The sequence below is a fragment of the Podarcis pityusensis genome (genome assembly GCF_964106645.2).
Source record: "Podarcis pityusensis genome assembly, chromosome: 13".
NCBI lineage: Eukaryota > Metazoa > Chordata > Lepidosauria > Squamata > Lacertidae > Podarcis > Podarcis pityusensis.
Genome location: NC_138038.1, coordinates 30955710 through 30977836, shown reverse-complemented (window position 1 = coordinate 30977836; position 22127 = coordinate 30955710). Strand labels below are relative to the sequence as shown.

The following is a 22127-nucleotide window of genomic DNA, read 5'->3' as shown; positions in this document are numbered from 1 at the left end:
GCATCCACATTTCACCTGCATGCTGTCCAAAGCATATTTTTCTAATGTACCACCTCAGTGCCTCATTCATTCATACATACATACATACATATAGTGCTTCTTATTGGCATGCAGTCTCCTGTTTGACAGAATTGAAAAAGACTGTGCCATTGAAACAGATTTTTTTCAACTGGTGTTCGACCTTCAGGTTTATATTTCTATTTTCTAACATTGTTTACTTGGGCCTCATTTTATCTTTATTAGTGTGGTTTATGCTATATATATTTACAATATAGTACCTTTATATAGTCAAAATGTAGTTTTTAAACCAGCTATATCCTCTTCTGTCTTCTGGTGTGCTAGAAATCTAACTGCATGACTTTCTTATATCAGACCTGCTCTGCACACAATTTGTGGCCTATGAAACTGAACTCTGCCCACCAGCCAGGGATGTGAGGAACCTCCATTTTATCCTGGGTCTTAGACAATGGTGGGGAATGTTCAGGGTATACAGGTCGGAGCTAAACAATATAAACTTAAAGCATATGCGGATGACCTAGTTTTGACATTAAAGGAGCCGATCCCCAGTGCTAATAGAGCTTTGGAATTAATAGAAGAATTTGGTCAGGTGGCAGGTTTTAAAATGAATAAATCAAAAACAATGGTTTTAGAGAAGAATTTGACATCAATTGAGAAGGAAGAGTTTCAGAGAGAAACAGGTTTATCATTGGTTAAAAAAGTGAAATACCTTGGGGTGAACATGACTTCAAAAAATGGTAATTTATTTAAAGATAACTATGAGAAGTGTTGGTTGGAAGTGAAAAAAGATCTTGAAATTTGGACAAACTTGAAGCTTTCCTTATTGGGTAGAATTGCGGTTATCAAAATGAATGTATTGCCAAGAATGTTATTTTTGTTTCAGACGTTACAAATCATTGACAAGATGGACTGTTTCAAGAAGTGGCAAAAAGAAATTTCTAGATTTGTCTGGCAGGGCAAAAAGCCCAGAATAAAATATAAAATCCTTACTGATACTAAGAATAGAGGGGGGTTTGCCCTGCCAGATTTTAAGTTATATTATGAAGCAGCAGCTTTCTGCTGGATGAAGGAATGGCTACTTCTTGAGAACACTGACATATTGGATTTAGAGGGATTTGATAATGCTTTTGGGTGGCATGCATATCTGTGGTATGATAAAGCTAAAGTTCATAAAGGCTTTAAAAATCATATTGTTAGGAAAGCACTATTTAACGTCTGGATGAGATATAAAGATTTGCTGGAAAGTAAGACCCCTAGGTGGCTGTCACCAATGGAGGCTAAAGCTCTGAAAAAGCTTAATATGGAATCTAAATGGCCGAGATACTCGGAAATTTTGGAACAAGAAGGGGACAGGCTGAAATTGCAGAGTTATGAGAAACTTAAAGATAAGGTGCGGGATTGGTTACATTATTTTCAAATAAGAGAGGCCTATAACTTGGACAGGAAAAAAGGTTTCCAGGTGGAAAAATCAAAGTTAGAAACAGAATTATTAGAACCCAAAGCTAAGACACTGTCGAGAATGTATGATTTGCTGTTGAAATGGAATACGGAGGAGGAAACGGTTAAATCGGCTATGATAAAATGGGCACAAGACATTGGTCATAATATTATGTTTGCTGACTGGGAACGGTTGTGGACCACCGGTATGAAATTTACGGCATGTAATGCCTTAAGAGAAAATATTATGAAAATGATTTATAGGTGGTACATGACACCAGTCAAGCTTGCAAAAATCTATCATTTGCCTGATAACAAATGTTGGAAATGTAAAGAAACCGAAGGGACATTCTTTCACCTTTGGTGGACGTGCCCAAGGATCAAGGCGTTCTGGGAAATGATCTATAATGAACTGAAAAAAGTATTTAAGTATACTTTTCTGAAGAAACCAGAGGCCTTCCTCCTGGGCATAGTCGGCCAACTGGTGCCAAAGAAGGATAGAACTTTTTTTATGTATGCCACAGCAGCAGCAAGAATACTCATCGCAAAGCATTGGAAGACGCAAGATTTACCCACCTTGGAAGAATGGCAGATGCAAGTGATCGAATATATGGAACTGGCGGAGATGACCGGCAGAATCCGAGATCAAGGAGAGGAGCAGATGGAAGAGGATTGGAAGAAGTTTAAAATTTATCTACAAAAATACTGTAAAATTTATGAATATTGAAGGCTCTGAAAATGAAGTTAAGGGGTTCTAGCGATTAAGATAATTTAGACTATAAAGGGATGGATAAAAATCTAGAATGAATATTAAACGATCTTGCTGAATTAACTTTTAAAATAGAATACAAGAAGGGAAGGCGGGTGGAAGCAAAGAGAGTAAGGTATTGAAAGTTACTAACATAAAAGAGTGTTCTTTTTATGCTAATTTTTTTTTTTTGTATTTTTTCTTTTTTTTTGTCTTTTCTTTTTGTTTGTTGTTGTTGGAATTGTTGATATTTGGTGATTGTTTTTTTCTTATCTTTGTTGTTTCCTTTGTGGATGTTAATTTTTTTTTGTTTTTGTGGAAAATTTTCAATAAAATATCATTGTAAAAGTAAAAGACAATGGTGGGGAATGACATAGCATGACACAACATATGGCTAGTTGGCTGGATTTGTCTTGGGGGTTTCAGGGCTGCCTTTGGCTGCATCTGTAACAGGATTGCACTTCTGTATAAGTGTGCATGCACATGAAAGCTCATACCAAGAACAAACTTAGTTGGTCTCTAAGGTGCTACTGGACAATTTTTAATTTTTTAAAAATAGATATTTCTACTGTGTCAGACCAACACGGCTACCTACCTGAATCTAGAACCAAGGATTACAGTGTACCTGTGTGAGGTCAAGATGTGCCCCTATATCTTAAAAAAAATCACAATGCTCTGCTGAAGGAAAGAACATTAACAGACATGTGCAGTGCCTAAAGCTGAACCAAAACAGAGTTAGTGTGAGTTTTTTATTGTCTTTTTAAAGAGGTTCATCTATCATTTACATAATAAACACAAGAAAGGGAAAAAAGAGCCTTCCACTGAGCACAGTCCCAGTGCTTTTTAAATAACACTAATGTCTCAACAAATGAAACTGATCTGTAGAAAATGTAACTTGAAAAAGAGACATTGCACATACCTTTGCAAACCAAGAAATCTCTAATTAAAAATATATATGAATATTTCTCTTTCAAATACAAATACCTTTCAAAATGTTATCATGACTGGTGGACTATAGCCATGTTCTCTTGAAGTTGAATTGGAAATAAAGCTGAAGCATGTTTTACAAAACTTTTCTGATTTTGTGTACTTTCCTGGGTTTTCAACGTTGCGAGTGATTCCCCCCCATTAATATCAAGTCCCACACCCACATAATGGTGTATAATTTTCATTGTCAAAGAACATCTCATTCACCCACACACCTACAAAAATCTCTTGGTACTTTTAACATTCAGAAATTTATTGTGGCATATATCTCTGTGTGGAGATACATACTGTAGGATGGGTGGAAACTGCTCTTCCATATGCTGGACATGTAGTGTATGCATGTTGCAATTCTATGGTTATCTGCAATTTGAGGGATCCTGCCTACAACGGTGGTGTTTTGCAGGCCTATGATTGCTTCCCTAATGATGAAGGGATTTCCCCAATGCCTAGCAGGGATGCTGAAGAGCTGCCATTGCATCAGCCTCTGCAACAATGTTACTGTTGCATTAATTACTTAAGCATTGCAGTTCCCCCGCCCCAATTCCATATGGGTATGATAAGAAACAGAAGAGGAATCCTTGCCTGGGTCTCACTGTGCGTGCAGCATGAGAAAGATAGCCTGAGAAAGGTAGACAGCAGCAATTCATGATGAGAGATAGCCTAAGACTGAAAACTTTGAAGGTGGTCTATTGCTCCTAGAAAAGTGACCTATTTTGGCAGTGGCTCTGGGCTGTTAGTGCTGTGCAATTCGGAGGAAGAAGGAGGTAATCTTTAGCGACCAACAGAAGTCAGCAACATACTTCCACCATCACATAAGTCTCCCCTCTTAGTGCTTTTAAAAGACGCTTTTCCTCTAACATGCACCTGTGAAACAAAAGGAGCTGTGAATCCAACAGAGAAGAGACTGTGATGGATCTCTCATACTGGCATGAAATGTGAGGAGACAGCATCAAGGAGCCACAGGTGAGAGCTGAGTGCATGGTGGGGACCAAAGGAGGATAAACTACCCCAGAAAGGAGCATGACGTGTCCCCCACCAGACACATTCTCCCTCTCCAAACACCCCATACACACCACACGACTTCTACTACTTTTGTTTTAAACCCTGTACATAGTATGGAATTTCTACTATTTCTTTCCAAATGTGATACAGTGGTACCTTGGGTTAAGTACTTAATTCATTCTGGAGGTCCGTTCTTAACCTGAAACTGTTCTTAACCTGAGGTACCACTTTAGCTAATGGGGCCTCCCGCTGCCGCCGCCGCACAATTTCTGTTCTCATCCTGAAGCAAAGTTCTTTCTTTTTTTTATATATAAATATTTTTATTACGTTTTCAAGCATAAAACAGAGAAACACATATCAAAAGAGTTAACAAGTAAAGATACGAGTATAAGAAAAAGAGAAAGAAGAAAAAGAAAAATAACACTTTCCATACCTTTTTTTTTTTAAAATATAACTAATTGGACTTCCTCACGTCTCCCTTACCCTGCGTTCTCGGCATTAACAATATCAGCAAATTATTACCTTGTGTCATACCTTATTTTGTACTTCTCAAATATTAAATTTCTTAGCTTAAAATGATTATTGTCAATTAATTGTAACATAATTTTACCATAAATTTACTGGAACCATATTTTTCTAAGTCGTGCAATTTCTTAACATTCATACAACTTAAACTGTTTTTGTAAATAGTCCTTAAACTTTTTCCAGTCCTCTTCCATTGTTTCTTCTCCCGAATCTCGGATTCTGCCAGTCATTTCCGCCAGTTCCATATAGTCCATCAATTGCATCTGCCATTCTTCCAGTGTGGGCAAATCTTGTGTCTTCCAATACTTTGCAATAAGTATCCTTGCTGCTGTAGTCGCGTACATAAAGAAAGTTCTATCTTTTTTTAACACTTTCTGGCCGACGATGCCCAAGAGGAAGGCCTCTGGTTTCTTAGTGAAGGTATATTTAAATACCTTTTTTAACTCATTATAAATCGTTTCCCAGAAAGCCTTCACTCTTGGACAGGTCCACCAGAGATGAAAGAATGTTCCTTCAGCCTCCTTACATTTCCAACATTTGTTATCAGACAGGTGATATATTTTTGCTAGCTTGACTGGGGTCATGTACCACCTATATATCATTTTCATAATATTCTCCTTCAAGGCATTACATGCCGTGAATTTTATTCCAGTGGTCCATAACCTTTCCTAGTCCTCAAACATGATGTTATGCCCAATATCCTGAGCCCATTTTATCATGGCTGATTTAACTGTCTCGTCCTGAGTATTCCATTTAAGCAGCAAGTTATACATTCTCGAAAGTACCTTAGTCTTTGGTTCTAACAGTTCTGTCTCTAATTTCGATTTTTCCACCTGGAATCCTATCTTTTTATCCAAATTAAAAACCTATTTGATTTGAGCGTAATGTAACCAATCTCGCACCTTGTTCTTTAATTTCTCCAAGCTCTGCAACCTCCAATTTTCTCCAATTTTTTCTATTATTTCCCAATATTTCGGCCAACCGGCCTCCATATTGAGTCTTTTCCGGGCCTTAGCCTCCATTGGTGATAACCATCTAGGAGTTTTATTTTCCAATAAGTCTTTGTATTTTGTCCAGACAATGAATATTGCTTTTCTGACAATATGGTTTTTGAACCCTTTATGAACCTTTACCTTGTCGTACCACAAATATGCATGCCATCCAAAAGCATTATTGAACCCTTCCAGATCTAGGACATCAGTGTTCTCAAGAAGTAGCCAATCTTTCATCCAGCAGAAAGCCGCAGCTTCATAATATAACCTTAAGTCCGGCAGGGCAAACCCCCCTCTTTCTTTTGCATCAGTTAGTATTTTAAATTTTATTCGGGGCTTTTTGCCCTGCCAGACAAATTTTGAAATATCTCTCTGCCACTTTCCAAAACATTCCACTCTGTCCACAATCTGTAGGGTTTGAAACAAAAACAACATCTTTGGCAATACATTCATCTTTATAGCTGCAATTCGACCCAACAAGGAAAGTTTCAATCTTGACCAAGTTTCTAGATCCTTTTTAATATCTGACCAACATTTTTCATAATTGTCCTTATATAAGTTCAAATTTTTAGCAGTCAAATTAACCCCTAGGTATTTCACTTTTTTAACCACATTTAACTCTGTCTCCTTCTGAAACCTTTCTGATTCCACAAATGTCAATTTTCCCCCCAAAACCTTCGTTTTTTGCTTGTTCAATTTAAATCCCGCCACCCGACCAAACTCGTGAATCAGTTCTAAAACTCTTTTCGTACTAGATTCTGGCTCCTGTAGTGTTAAAACCAAGTCATCTGCGAAAGCTTTTAATTTGTATTGTTTCACTCCGACCTGTACTCCTTGCACCAACCGGTCCTCCCTAATCATGTTCAACAGTACCTCCAGAACTGAAATAAATAACAGAGGGGATATAGGGCAACCTTGTCGTGTTCCTTTTTCAATTTTGAACTCTTCTGTCACCACATTGTTGACTATCAATTTAGCTTTTTGCTCTGAATAGATTGCTTCTATTCCATTTTCAAACCTCCGTCCCACTCCCATCCCTTCAAGATTTTTCTTCATAAATTTCCAGGAAATGTTGTCAAAGGCCTTCTCAGCATCAATAAAAATTAACACTGCTTTAGTATTAGTGTTAGTTTGCAAAAGTTCCAAAATGTCAATAATGTTCCTGGTGTTATCAGATAAATGTCTACCTGGGAGAAAGCCTGCCTGATCTTTATGAATTACTTCATTTAATACTTTTTAAAATCTATTTGCCAAAATATCTGCAAAAATTTTATAATCCACATTTAGGAGTGAGATGGGACGGTAGTTCTTGAGTTGGGTTTTTTCAGTTTCCAATTTAGGTATCAATGTGATGAAAGCTTCTTTCCACGATTCCGGTGCCTTCTTCCCCTCCATAATCTGATTACAGACCTCCAGTAATGGTTGTATCAAGAAGTCTTTCAATGTCTTATAGTACTTGGAGGTGAGTCCATCAGGCCCTGGAGATTTACCTAGTTGCATATTCTGAATGGCACCCTCAATTTCCTGTTGTGTTATCTTACAATTCAGGATTGTTCTCTTTTCCTGGGATAATTTTGGTAGTCCATTGGTTTTTAAAAATTGGTCTATCTCAGTCTCTTTCTGCGGCCCTTGTGTGTAAAGTTGTTTAACGTATCTCTGGAAGCACTTTCTAATTTCCTCGGGTTTCTGAATATTTCTCCCTTAATCTCTAAGTTTGTAACCGTATTCAATTTTTGTCTCTTTTTCAACTGCCATGCTAGCAGTTTCCCACACTTATTTGCTGATTCGAATGATCTTTGTTTCATTAGTTTGATTTTCCACTCAACTTCTTGATTTATCAATTTAGCATATTGTGCTTGGTGGAATTTGATTTCTCTCAGAACCTCCTGTGATTTGGGTTTTGATCTCAATTTTTTCTCACCATCTCTTATCTTCTCTAGGATCTTATCCTTTTTTTTCATTCCAAAGTCTTTTCTTTATCGTATTCTGTTGTATCAAAAACCCTCTCATAACAGCTTTACTTGCATCCCAGATTACTCTTTTTTCCACTGTAGTTTTCAAATTTATATCAAAATAGTCTTTTAAGGTCTTTTGGGCCTTCTTCACAATCTCCTGATCTCTTAGCAAGGTGTCATTCATCTTCCATCTGAAGGAACCGGTTGGAATTAGTCTCAATTCCACTTTCATAGCGTTATGGTTGGAGCAGGTTTTTGGGCAGATTTCCACTTTTCTAGTCTTGGGTGCCAGACCTCTAGTTATCCATATTTGGTCGATTCTTGTCCATGACAGATGGGCTTCAGAGAAGAATGTTCCTTCTTTCCCTAGGGGGTTCTTTATCCTCCATATGTCAAGCACGTCCATGTTGTCAGTTAGATCAAAAAAAGTTTTAGGTAGTCTGCCGTCTTTTGATAAATTTTGATTTTGCGACTTGTCCATATTTGTGGAGACTACCCCGTTCATATCTCCCATCATAATGATGTTGCTATAGTCCAGATAGTCCAGCATGATCTCATGCAGCTTCTTAAAAAATTCTGATTTCCCCTCATTCGGTGCATATATTCCTAATAGCAAAAACTTTTCTCCTTGGGTCTGAATTTCAATTGCCAAAATTCTTTCTTGCTCATCTTTAAATAAAAACTTTGGTGATAGGCTCTCCTTTGCATAGATCACCACTCCTCTTCATCCTGAAGCAAAGTTCTTAACCCGAGGTACTATTTCTGGATTAGTGGAGTCTGTAACCTGAAGCGTCTGTAGCCTGAAATGTTTGTAACCTGAGGTACCACTGTATATCCCCTGTTAGGAAGATGAGGCAAGATTGGGGACAGAGATAATGGCTTGTGAGTAAGGAGGTTAAGGAATCACCTGCAGCATAGGACCATATGGCAAAGTAAACTCACAAGAATCATATTGACTTGGATCCTCGAGATAGATAAAATTAATATGTTTTCATAAGAAATATATGGCTATCCTTGCATCTGTCTGTGACCCCTGAGAAGCCTCTGTGCCATTTTGTAGAAGGGGCTCCTAACAACATGGGTCCCACACCTTTGTAATTTTATTTATTTATGACACTTTTGTCTTTGTGAAAGAACTCTGGGTGGCCAACACATGATTCAATGACACTCTTCCATCCAGGTAGTGTTCCTAGCGAAACTAGTTCAGCTTTCTGAGGTGCTAGGAGATCTGTGTCTGTGCAATAGGGCTTTCCTATGCCTTTTCCCACACTGCTAACACCACACTCTCTGTACTGAAGGACCCTTAGAAATGCAATTTGAAGAGACTCAAGTAGGCTGCAGGTGGTTGGGGACTTATTAGTGGAAATGCCTTTCTGTTGGCACAAAATTTGTTTGGGTCCAGTAAAATACTATATTGGGAAAACTGAAATTATGAGGTCATTCATTTAACAATAAAGTAATAAAAAGTATCATACATGGCAGTAAATATAGTTCTAAAATTAAGGGGGGGGGGATAAGACCTTAGAATGAACACACATTGTTTATGTGCACGGGATCATTATTTTTCTGCTCTTCCTTCAGCAGCCAATATCTTATAGATGACATGTCCAACATAACAATCATTGACAATTTTCTACTCATGGGATTTTCAGGGGACCAAGAATGGCAATTTTTGCACTTTGTGATCTTCTTAGCAATATACCTGACTATTCTGATGGGAAATCTTCTTATCATTATCCTCGTAGCCATCAACAGTCACCTGCACACCCCATGTATTTCTTTCTTGTCAACCTATCAGTGCTTGATGTTGGGTCAACCACTGTCATTATTCCAAAATCAATGGCCAATTCCCTCATGAACATAAAGCTGATTTCATATTCACAGTGTGTCACACAACTGTTTTTGTTCATCCATTTCCTGTCATCGGACTTCTTCTTCCTCACTGTCATGGCATATGACCGATACGTAGCCATTTGCCACCCTTTACACTATTCGTCTATGATGACATGGAGTAGCTGTATCTGGATGGCAAGTGGAGCCTGGATGGCAGGCTTCCTTTATGCTGCTTTGAACACTGGTACTGTTTATTCACTTCCTTTCTGCTCCAATGTCACCCACCCGTTCTTCTGTGAAATTCCACACCTACTGAAGATCTCCTGTTCTGATTCATACCTCACTGAGATTTGGGCTCTTCTTTTGAGTTTCACAATAGGTCTTGGCTGCTTTGTGTTCATTATCATGTCCTATGTTCAGATATTTACTGCAGTGTTGAGGATGTCAGGAAATCTTGCCTCTCAGGAGAAACTGGCCACTCTCCAGGCACCCGGCTTGATCTCCTGTTGACCTCCCTGTCTGCATTCCCAAGCAGGATCCAGGCTAGGTCACGATCGGCGATCCTCCTCAAGTGTGAGAAGAACACACCACTCTTCCCTGCCCCCAGGCAGGGGAAAGAGATAGACAGAAATGTATTTACATGCCTTTATTTCTGTCTTTGCAGCGTTACAGAGAAACACGTCTGCTCTCTTCAAACTCCAACAGCAGAGAGACAAACTCCACCTCCTGTACTTCCTGTACAGGTCATATTACACTCTGAGCTAAATCCGGTGCTCAGCACTGTGAATAGACTGTCCCTCTGTTCCCACGGGACAGTCCCAACATTCCCATCATGTTTTGCTTTCCAGCTAGCTGCAGCTCGCTGCTGCATTGCATCCATATCGTAACAGAGAATGCCCTCCATGGCAAACAGGCAGAAAGCCTTCTCCACTTGCATTCCCCACATCACTGTTATCTCCATATTAGTCAGTACTGCCATTTTTACCCATCTTATTCCAACCTCTGACTCAGAATATAATTTAGATCAAGTGCTTGCTTTGTTGTATACTGTGGTGCCTCCACTGCTGAACCCAATAATTTACACTATGAGGAACAAAGATGTCAAAACTGCCTTGTGGAATTTGTTGGGTTTTATTCTTGCTAAAAAGAATAAAAATATGGCTCTGATTCTCCTATGAGTTTTCTTCTTCCAACTTGTCTTGTGATGCAGCTTAAGATTATTGTCTTGTAACATTTGTTTTGTTATGCAAAAATACATTGTGCTTCCTATGTATGTATATCTTTCCCTTCCATAGTCTAAAGAAGTGAATGGAATGAGAAACTTGTATAATAAGTAAATAACAAATAAATACTATATAGTATTTACTTTCCTTCTGTAGTGAAGAAAATTGAACGTGATGTTGAAAGTGTATGCTGGACTCTATATGAAAACAGAGAGCTTCTTTATCCATATGCATTCTTCATTTCATTAGCTGTCCCGGTGCTTAAAGGAATGTGCAAGTGGTCTGGGACACCCCCCCCCCCGGTTTACAAAAAAGCCTTAAAAGTGAGAAGTAACATATCTATAGGCTGAAATTTGTTTGTTTCCCTGATGAGCTTAGACTATTTTGTCACGTAATGTAGTATCCTTGCTTGCCCCCCCACCTAATATCCTTTTTATTGCACATTCCTGATCATATCTGCTCACATTGCTATTGAGAGGATCATGTGTGATTTCTCATTCAATACTGTTTGTAGCTGAAAATGCTTTGGAGTGATTATGCTGCTTCATTTCTTGTTAGTGCTTCTGCTGAAACCCCATAATTTTTCATATCACACATTTTCTGGTTTATTTTTGTTTTACTGTGACCCCTCTGGACAACAATAATGTGGCAGCATTGGAAAAGCATTGCAGAGCAAACTAAAACTGAACAAATTACCACTTCTGCACTATTATTGTGTCAATATATTTGCAGAATACACACTTAATAAACCACCAGTCTTGGGAGATGACCTTTGTAAAGTAACATTTGTTCTACAATTATGCCGTTGATTTGAAATTTGTATCCCAGAATAGAATGTACCGCATTCAATGTTCCTGAACCCAATATTATATCCACATCCCTATGCTAGATAGCTCTGTCTGACATCTAGCTGTCACCAGTGAACTGTATACCCACTACACCATTTGTGGAAAGTGTGGTGGGACATAGCTCTCAGCTGACCTCCCAGCAACTGAGTTCCTGCTGTTTACCAGGAAGGAAAGGTGAGGAGATGATGAGGTTGACAAGGGCAGAAATACCTGAAATTATGAGATTCTCCTTCACTGGAATGTTAGGAGAGCACTACTCCTTCAACACACCACCTACAGCTTCACTGCACTACCCAGAACTCTTTAAGATACATTTAGGAATGGACTGAAGGAACTTTAAAGCCTTTGACAATAGCCCAGTACAAGAAGCAAAGATGGCAAACATATCCACAACAGGTAATATGTTTCCTTGGCACCTAGGTACACTGGTATAAAAGAGACCCAGACACTGAAAAACATCAGCGTACTGAAGATGATGAAGTCAACTAGGAAAGCTATGGTGAAATTGATGATGGCTACAAAAATTGATTGGCAGAATAAATTACTAGAATTTGCCATAATGTCACATATGACTAACAGGCTGAGAGGCAATACAAATCAAAGCTTTATTCAAAAATGGGACATGTTCAAGAAATATTTAAAGAAATACAACAGCGGTGTGGCATCTATGGTAGCATTTGAATGGTTTCTGTGTTTATCAACAACAACAAAAAAGCAAAGTAATAATTATTTGTATAACTGAATAAGTAGAATTTGTAAATACATTGGGAGGTGACGAGCAGTCTTATGTAGTCAAGCAAGAAGGTATGGTGATTTGTATTGTATAGGAATGAACTGACTTCTATTTGTAACTTCTGAAATACTACATATATGTTATGTTATCAACTAAATTTAATAAAGCAGAAAACACTGGGGGGAAAGTGGGGGGGGGGGGGAGAAATTGATGATGGCCACAGTAGAAAATGGTGTTGGAGCCTTCATTGCACTCCTGAATAACTGTCATGAGTGTGTGCACATTGCAGCTATAAGGGTATGAGTACCTTGCTGGATCCTGCCTACGATGTTTGCTGTTTCATGGCTGTATATTTACTTCCCTAATGTTGAAGGGAAATTCGCTTTTCAGTCTACAATTGACCGCCCTCCGAGCTGCAAACAGGTATCCCAATTGTCTAACTTTCTTCTGCTGTATACTCAATGAGACCCAGAGAGACCTTCCTCTTCTGTTTCTAATCATTCTCATATGCAACAGGAAGGTAATGTTTAAGTCATCGACCCAAGAGAATGAATGCAATAGTGAAATGGTTGCAGAGGCTGATGCAGTGAGAACTCTTAAGAATCATTACCGGGAATAGAACATTTAATTGACACTGGCACTGGGCCATTAGTGCTGTGCTATTCAGGGAAAGTGGGAGTTAAGCTTTAGAGACCAATAGGAGTCAGATTTATATTTCCACCACCACATAAGTCTGTCCCTTTTGCTGCTGTTTGAAATAAGCCTTTCCTCCTGTGTAGCCTGAGGAGATTTTGAACCTGACAGAGGAGAGAGTGAGAGGAATCTCCCACAATTGCATGAAATGTGAAAGAAATATAAATCTGAGGAAATAAAAAGGGAAGGGAAGATATATAATTGACTTGCTTGTACTTCATTGAGGGGGAACAAAAGAATAGAGACATCTAGAATCAAGGTAAATAGAAGCAATTTTGCTAATAAAGGATCTGGAGCAGAATTGCAAATATCAACTTGATAAAACCTATGAGAAAATAAAGTACAGTGGTGCCTCACAAGACGAAAAGAATCCGTTCTGTGATTCTCTTCGTCTAGCGGTTTTTTCGTCTTGCAAAGCAAGCCCATTGACGGATTAGCGGATTAGCGCTATTAGCGCTATTAGCGGCTTTTAGTGGCTTATCGGCTGATCAGATCAGCTGATAAGCGGCTTAGCGGCTTAGAAAAAGGGGGGGGGGGAAGGAAAAAAACCCCGCAGGAACTCGCAAGGCATTGTCGTCTTCCGAAGCAAGCCCATAGGAAATTCGTTTTGCGAAGCACCTCCAAAATGGAAAACCCTTTCATCTAGCGGGTTTTCCGTCTTGCGAGGCATTCGTCTTGCGGGGCACCACTGTAAGTCTTATATCTTTGACCTCTATTTTTTTTGGAGATTTTTTCTTCAACCCCCCCATTTCTCCTTCATTGACACCATTTAAATCACTCAGCTTAATTCCATTCATTCATTCTCCCCCCTGTTAAAATATTACTATTGTTATTATCTATTATCTGCCAAGGAAGGAAAACAATTCAATGGGAAAGCTAAAATGGTGGTATCATATATTTAACAAAAAAACAATAGAAAGAAATCCTACATGAAAGTTTATACAATTCTGAAATTGGTGGAAAAAAATCAAGAATATAGCTTCTTTTATGTGCAATGAATTGATAATTTTTTCTGCTCTCCAACAGTCAAAATATGATGGAGGCTGTGCCCAACATAACTGTCATTGAAAATTTTCTACTTCTGGGATTTTTGGGGGACCGAGAATGGCAAATTTTGCAATCTTTGATCTTCTTAGCAATGTACCTGGCTATCCTGATGGGAAATATTCTGATCATTATCCTGATAGCTGTCAACAGGCACCTGCACACACCAATGTATTTCTTTCTTCTCAACTTATCAATTCTGGACCTTGGATCAACCTCTACCATCATTCCCAAATCTCTGGCTAATTCCATCATGAACATAAGGCTGATTTCATATTCACAATGTGTCGCACAAGTGTTTTTCTTCGTGTTTTTTGTGTCATCAGACCTCCTCCTCCTCACTGTCATGGCCTATGACCGATATGTGGCCATCTGCCACCCTTTGCACTATGCATCCATGATGAAATGGAGTAGTTGCATCCAGATGGCAGGTGGAACATTAATGTGTGGTTTGCTCAATGCTGCTTTGCACACTGGTACTGTTTTTTCAATGCCCTTCTGCTCCAATGTCATCCACCAGTTCTTCTGTGAGATACCACGCTTACTTAAGATCTCCTGCTCTGATTCATACCTCAGTGAAATATGGGCCCTTCTTTTTAGTACATCAGTTTGTCTTGGTTGCTTTGTGTTCATTGTCATGTCCTATGTGCAGATCTTTACTGCAGTGTTTAGAATGCCCTCCATGGCAAACAGGCAGAAAGCCTTCTCCACTTGCATTCCCCACATCACAGTTGTCTGCATATTATTATTCACTTCTGTCTTCACCTACTTAATGCCTACCTCTAATTCTCCATACCACCTGGATGAAGTGCTAGCTGTGTTATATACTGTGGTGCCTCCACTGATGAACCCAATAATCTACAGCATGAGGAACAAAGATGTCAAAACTGCCTTGTGGAAGTTGCTGAATTTTAATTTTGGTAAGAAAACTAAAAAGATGCCTCCCATTTGCCTTTAATCCTGTTCCTCTTTGATCTTATCTTGCAATGCAGATTAATAATAATAATAATAATAATAATAATACAATATTATTAATATAGAAGCTTATCTCTGTAACAACAGTTTTCTGCAGTAATAAATTATATTGCCATTTTGCAAACAGAAACCTGAGAGAGATCATTCTTTCTGTATTTTGTGTCCTGGAAAGCATTATGACTTATACATGTTTTATCTACCTCTATATGTAGACAACCCCAGTTTTTTGACATGATTTTTGTGTCAAAAAAGCATCGTGCAATACACGGAAAAATATGGTATCTATACATGACTATGCCTGCAATCATAACCTCGTTTACCTCAGAGCAGGCCAACTGGTTATAACAGGGCTTACTCACACCCCCTTTTAGTCTTTCTGGATGAAGAAGCTGTCCCTTCTTATTCCTTATCTTCTCATGTTTTTTTTGCTTGCTAGGCACCCCACTTTTCAGCCTTCTGAAGCAAGCTTGCTCTATCCAGTGCATCTACCCAGCATATCTGCTGCTGCACTTCTCTGGAATATAAACCTTTCATTCATAGAGAGCTGTGTTTCATGATGTAACCCTCCTTACTACTATATCTAAACATAATTTTGTTGCCATGAGATGTGGTGAATTTAACACAGTTTTATAAATGATTAGGCAATTCAGAGAATAAATGATCTCTCAATAGCTACTAGTAATGATGTCCATCACAAGTTGCAAGTTCAGATACTTTCAAGTACCAGTTGCATGAATGGGTTCTGCTTATGGGTTTCCAAAAACATCTGGTTGTCTGCTTTGGAAAATAGGATGCTGGCCTAAATAGACTTCTGGTTGCATCCACATAAAATCTTCTTTTGCTCTTATATTCTCTTGAGGGGAAGGATATTTCTGATGCTATTACCCCAAGTTACTTTAATGCATGTGTGTCTGTATTGCAACTAAATTAAGGTTACCAGATTTTTTTCAATGAATCTGGGGACACTTTTCAACTTCAGTAGGAATGATAGGATTTTGTCAGGGGACTGATTTGTAAATCCGGGGACTGTCCCCGGGAAACGGGGACATCTGCTAACCTTAAGCTAAATGGTTATCAGAATTTTTCTTGGTGTTCCCTAGTATCTTTGATTATTTGTGGGTGTACAACAATTTACCTAATGATGAAGGAAAATCTTCCATTCCTTAGAATGATGCTAAAGAGCTGGCATTGTCTCAGCCTCTGCTACAATTCAGCTATTACATTTGTTCCCTTGGGTGGATGACTTAAACATTGCCTCCCTATTCCATGTGGGCATGTTTGGAAATTCAAAAGAAGAGCTCTCTGGGTCTCACTGGATATTGACAACTGGAAAATGCAATGCAACATAGCCTTCGATTGCAAACTTTGAAAGTAGGCTGTTGTAGTCAGAAAAGTCAGCATTGTAGCCACTCTGTGCCATTAATGCTGAGCTATTCCGGTAAACAGGGAGTAAATCTTTAGAGAACAAAATGATTCAGGTAGATATGTCTCCTATCACATAAGCCTGCCTCTTTTACTGCTGTTTGAAACAAGTTCTTTCTCCAAGACACACCTGTCAACCCAAGATGAGTTGCTGTGATCTGATAGAAGAAAAAGAGAGGAATCACTTGCAATTGCATGGGATGTGAAAGAATTATGGCAAATCTGAGGGGAAAATGGAAAATATACACCTGATTTGTTCACACTTTACTGAGTGAAAGATTAAGAGGTGTCAGAAAAAGGGAGAGACACCTAGACTGAAGGTAAATAGAAACCATTTTGCTGATAAATCATTTGAAGCAGAATTGCCAAAGAAATATATAGAAAAATATAGTACCCATCTGTGTCCTTCAATCTTGTGTCCTCAGATCTCCTTTCTTGATATTCCTTTAATTCCTTCCACTTAATTCTATTCCAATTTTTTTGCTTTTTTCCATCTTTATTTTTTTAAATATCATTGCTATTATACTGTTACTATGTTGTTGTTGTTTTCTTTTTCTAGGTTATTATCCCCTCATTTGTATGTTCAGTATCCCCAATCCTGCTCTATCCCACTAGAATAGTGTCTTAATCATGCACCTTCTCTTATTTTCAATCTATTTCTTCTGAGATGGATAAATAAATTGAAGTTCAGAGAAGCAGCATCTATCCTTCTATCCTCCCCAAAATATACACTTGCAACCCCTGAAATGCCTCTCTGGAAGTTTGGGGAGGAGGCTGTCAACAAATCAATGGCTGCTAGGGAGAGGTAGGGATGGGAAAATTCCTCTGGCAAAATAAAGTTATCATAGGATCCAAGGCATAATAATTTTATTTCTGACCTGTACGCCCCAGATTCCCCCCCCCCCCAAAGATCTCAGAGTGGTTATGGTTCCTTGACACTCTTCCATCATGATAACATTCATGACCAAACCTGCTTAGCCTCAGGCATGGAGCTATTTTCTAAGCACAAGAACACAGAGTTAGAATTACACAAATCTAGACTGTGAGTTTTGCCTTAAAGAGTATTGACCCAGAGAATTGGGAATGAAACACTGGTTGCATAGTGGGGCTTCTTCTCCCCATGGCAAACTCCTGACATCTCAGGATGAAGGACAATTAAGAAATGACATTGGGTGGGATGGGGAACAAGCGTGCTACAGCTGTTTGAAGGAATCACTAGAATCTGAGGGTGCTGTTCGTTGGAAGTGCCTTTTTGCAAACGAACAAAAACGAACGAACAAAAACAAACTACAACCAGGAAATGGGGGTGGGGTGGGGTAAGTAGCAAATTACAGGGAGATATTTCAGAACTTATAATAAAGACACCTTCTTCTATGTGCAAATGAATTAATCAATACTGTTTCTCTTCTTCCAACAGTCAAAATATGATTCATGCCATTCTCAACATAACAATGATTGAAAATTTCGTACTTCTAGGATTTTCTGGGGGTCGAGATCTGCAGATTTTACACTTTGTGATCTTCTTTGCAATGTACCTGACTGCCCTGGTGGGAAATCTTCTGATCATTACCCTGGTTGCTGTCAACAGTCATCTGCACACCCCAATGTATTTTTTTCTTGTCAATTTATCAATCCTTGATGTTGGCTCAATCTCCGTCATCATTCCCAAATCCATGGCAAATTCTCTCATGAACATAAGACTGATTTCATATTCACAGTGCGTTACTCAAACGTTTCTCTTCATCCTTTTTGCATCATCAGACTTCTTCCTCCTCACTGCCATGGCCTATGACCGATATGTAGCCATCTGTCACCCTTTGCACTATGCATCTATGATGAAATGGAGTAACTGCATTCAAATGGCAGGTGGAGCATGGATGTTTGGTTTGTTCAATGCTGCTTTGCACACTGGTACTGTCTTTTCACTTCCTTTCTGCTCCAATGTCATCCACCAGTTCTTCTGTGAAATCCCACACCTGGTGAAAATCTCCTGCTCTGATTCATACCTCAATGAAATTTGGGCTCTTCTATTTACTGCTGTGTTAAGTCTTGGTTGCTTTGTGTTCATTGTCATGTCCTATGTTCAGATCTTTACTGCAGTGTTGAGAATGCCCTCCATGGCAAACAGGCAGAAAGCCTTCTCCACTTGCATTCCCCACATCACAGTTGTCTCCATATTATTCATCACTTCTGTCTTCACCTACTTAATGCCAACCTCTAATTCTCCATACCATCTGGATGAAGTGCTTGCTGTGTTATATACTGTGGTGCCTCCACTGATGAACCCAATAATCTATAGCATGAGAAACAAAGATGTCAAAACTGCCTTGTGGAAATTGCTGGGTTTTATTTTTGGTAGGAATAATAAAAAGAGGCCTCCCATTCACCTATAAGCCTGTTTTTGTTTCATCTCTTCTTGCAATACAGCTTTTTTTAAAAAAAGCACTGAGCTCACCTTACATAGCTTTTTCCTGTAATAATAGTTTTCTGTAACAATAAACTTTGCTACCTTTTTACAATAGTTTAGTTTACAATAGTTTAGGCATTCCTTGTCCAGGGAGGCCTAGCTATTTTAATCTCTGATGACCTTCTTGGCCTCTTAAAGCATTTTAATTAGATGCTTACCAATATTTTAACTAACTTGCTTTATGGCTTTATTTTGCTTTGTATTTTATTACTGTTCTGCCATCTTTTATTATATTTTACTGTATTTGCATTATTGATGACATCTACTTAATTTATATTTGGTGGAAAGTTAGAATACAAACATAAGAAGAAATAAATAAAGATTTTGTTTATTCAGAATATTCAGAATATTTCACCTTCCTTCCATCAACACAGGCACATACTTTCAGGTCTCAGCCACACCTCTGTTTGCCCTGCCACATTCTCCCAGGAAAATCCAATCTTTAGAGCTGAATTGGAACAAACAGAAACTGTGCATTCTGCAGATGGCTGTTTGTTCTTGTTTTTGTTCTTGTCTATTGTTAAAGAAAGGGTTTTCTGGGGAAAACAACACGCCATGGCAAAATTGCTTGGACCTGTACCTCAAAAGCATGGGACAAGTGGAAATCCACTCTGACCTGCACTTATGAGGCAGGAGACAAGCAGATGTATGGATGAGCGCTTGCTTCAATTTGTTTTGTGCAATGTGATAGTGGATATATCTCAGTGAATGTTGTTTGTTATTCATTCCATACATTATTATTTGTCACATATGTGGCACATGAGACGTACTGAGCATTCTTGAATGCAGCAGGTTGGTGGAACTTAAGCCTGTATAAATTCACACCCTGTAAATGTCCAGCACTAGCCTAGTCGAGCTAAAAGAAAGCACCACAACACAGAGAGCTAGCTCACCTGGCATTACCTACTAGGGAATGGGGTGCACTTGTGACACACAAGGAGAGTTTCCAAGTCCCCTGATCAGGTGTGTATGAACTGTAGAGATAGCTCACCGAAAATGGCTCATAATTGCCAGCACAGGAATACAAACAAACTGGGCACAGAGTGCACACAGAGTCTCTAGCAGTGCTCATTGGGGCAGGCAATCAGCACAATGTGTGTGCCACACATCAGCACATGCTCTTATCACACAGGTATGTGCACCAACAGCATGGGACAGTGTGGCCAGGTAAGCAAGCACACGGGAGCACACCAGAACACCCATGTTGCACCCACATTGCACCCACTGCACAGACCCTAAACACCCACCTTATCCAGCATTGCAATCCCACTCTACAAGAATGCACAGCACACACAGAGAAATCATAAAGATAGTTTATTGAATGTACCCTATAAGTTGCACATGACTACAGGCACTAAGCAGGCAGTGAGCAGGTAGGAAACTTAGGCACAAGCTGCCCCAGAGTCCTCAAGGGCTGCTGCAGAGGATATGGCCCCAACGATAGGCACCAGGCACATCCTCCTCTAATGTCTCTTCTTCCTCTGTGGTGGTGGCAGAAGTTTTTGACTGCAACTTGCTTAATGTCATTCCTCAACCTTTTGCAGAACACATAAGGGTCTACAAACCTCTAAAAACAGACAGATTTGCTTTTTCCTGACACATTTGTAATTAGGCATATTCCTTTTATGTGTAAAGGGACTGTCAGGGATAGATTCACATATGCTCCTTGCATAAAGCTTAGATATAGAACCTCAATGTGATATTAGGCAAGAATTCAGGATTCCCACACAATGTCACACAGGTTTTGCTTTCTGAAATATAATGAGGAAAACTAGTTTAATTAATGACCTCCTTATTTCCACTCAACCTTTGTTCATTCCCATACCCATTATATGCCTCTCCCGTCTGCTGCATACTTTGTTTGGAAGTGGGGGACAAGCAGAACAGCTCTGCTTCTCTCTCGCTCCTTCTCCCCATGTAGGAGCCAGTGTGGTGTAGTGGTTAAGAGTGGTGGACTCGTAATCTGGTGAATCAGGTTTGATTTCCCGCTCCTTCTCATGCAGCTGCTGGGTGACCTTGGGCCAGTCACACTTCTCTGAAGTTTCTCAGCCTCACTCACCTCACAGAGTGTTTGTTGTGGGGGAGGAAGGGAAAGGAGATTATTAGCCACTTTGAGACTCCTTAGGGTAGTGATAAAGTGGGATATCAAATCCAAACTACTCTTCTTCTTCTTCTTCTTCTTCTTCTTCTTCTTCTTCTTCTTCTTCTATATAGGGGCAATTTGGAAAAATGAATCAAGATTCCATCTCTCCAAGTGTGCTTCAACAATCTCAGGCCTCACTTTGCAAAATGGCCTGCAGTCTTCTCAATGCATCTCTCAGTGTTTCCTTCACGGTCTTGTTCCTGAAGCTGTAAATAATAGGGTTTAGCAATGGGGTCACTACTGTGTTGAATACTGTGGCTATTTTGTTGAATTCCATTGAAGAGCTGCCAGCTGGCTTGATATAGATGAAGATGGAGCTGCCATAATAAAGTGATGCCACAGTGATATGCGAAGTGCATGTGCTAAAGGCTTTCTTTCTGCCTTTAGCAGAGGGTATCCTAATCACAGTGACAATGATGCAGATATAAGAGATTGTTGTTACAGATACAGAGCTGAGAAGCATGAAGCAGGAAACTGCCAAATCTAAGGCCTGGAGAAAGCGAACATCAGCACAGATCATTTCCAAAAGAGGCCCACTGTCACAGAAAAAGTGGTCAATAACATTGGAGCCACAGAAAGGCAGTCCTGCCTTCAGTACCATGGAGGCAGAGATGGAAAAGAAGCTGCACAACCAACAAGACAGGACCATTAGCACGCAGACACGGGAGTTCATGATAGCAGTATACCGCAGAGGGTTGCAGATAGCTACATAGCGATCCACTGACATAGCAGCCAAAAGGAGGACTTCAGTGGAACCAGCAACAAAGTAGATATATCCTTGCAAGGCACAGGCAACAAAAGATATGGTGTTTTCCTTTGAGATAAGTAGGGTGAGCATCTTTGGAGTGACAGTTGTGGTGATGATGATCTCCAACCAGGAGAGGTTCTTGAGTAAATAGTACATTGGTGTATGCAAACGGTGGTCCACATGGATCATGACGATGACTAAAGTGTTCCCAATCAAAGTCAGTATGTACATGACAAGGAAGAGGAAGAAGAGTGGTTTTTGAAACTGGTGGAGATTAGAGAAACCAAGTAGGACAACCTCAGTGACAATGGTTTTAGAGATGTTTCTGAAGGTC

At 39.4% G+C, this 22127-nt stretch overlaps 2 protein-coding genes across 2 annotated transcripts; both read left to right on the top strand.

Annotated features, from left to right (window-relative positions):
- Positions 1–14126: 14126 nt before the first annotated feature.
- On the top strand, positions 14127–14996 carry LOC308461864 (olfactory receptor 14C36-like; the record flags this gene model as incomplete). Its single annotated transcript, XM_080979029.1, has 1 exon — positions 14127–14996. Exon 1 carries the CDS (start codon positions 14133–14135, stop codon positions 14994–14996), a length of 864 nt encoding a protein of 287 aa, XP_080835155.1. The 5' UTR covers positions 14127–14132.
- Positions 14997–17910: 2914 nt separating this feature from the next.
- Positions 17911–18828, top strand: LOC308461863 (olfactory receptor 14A16-like; the record flags this gene model as incomplete). The annotated part of the gene is made up of 1 exon (XM_080979028.1): positions 17911–18828. The coding sequence occupies exon 1, from the start codon at positions 17965–17967 to the stop codon at positions 18826–18828; it is 864 nt and encodes a 287-aa protein (XP_080835154.1). The 5' UTR covers positions 17911–17964.
- Between the last annotated feature and the right edge of the window lie 3299 nt (positions 18829–22127).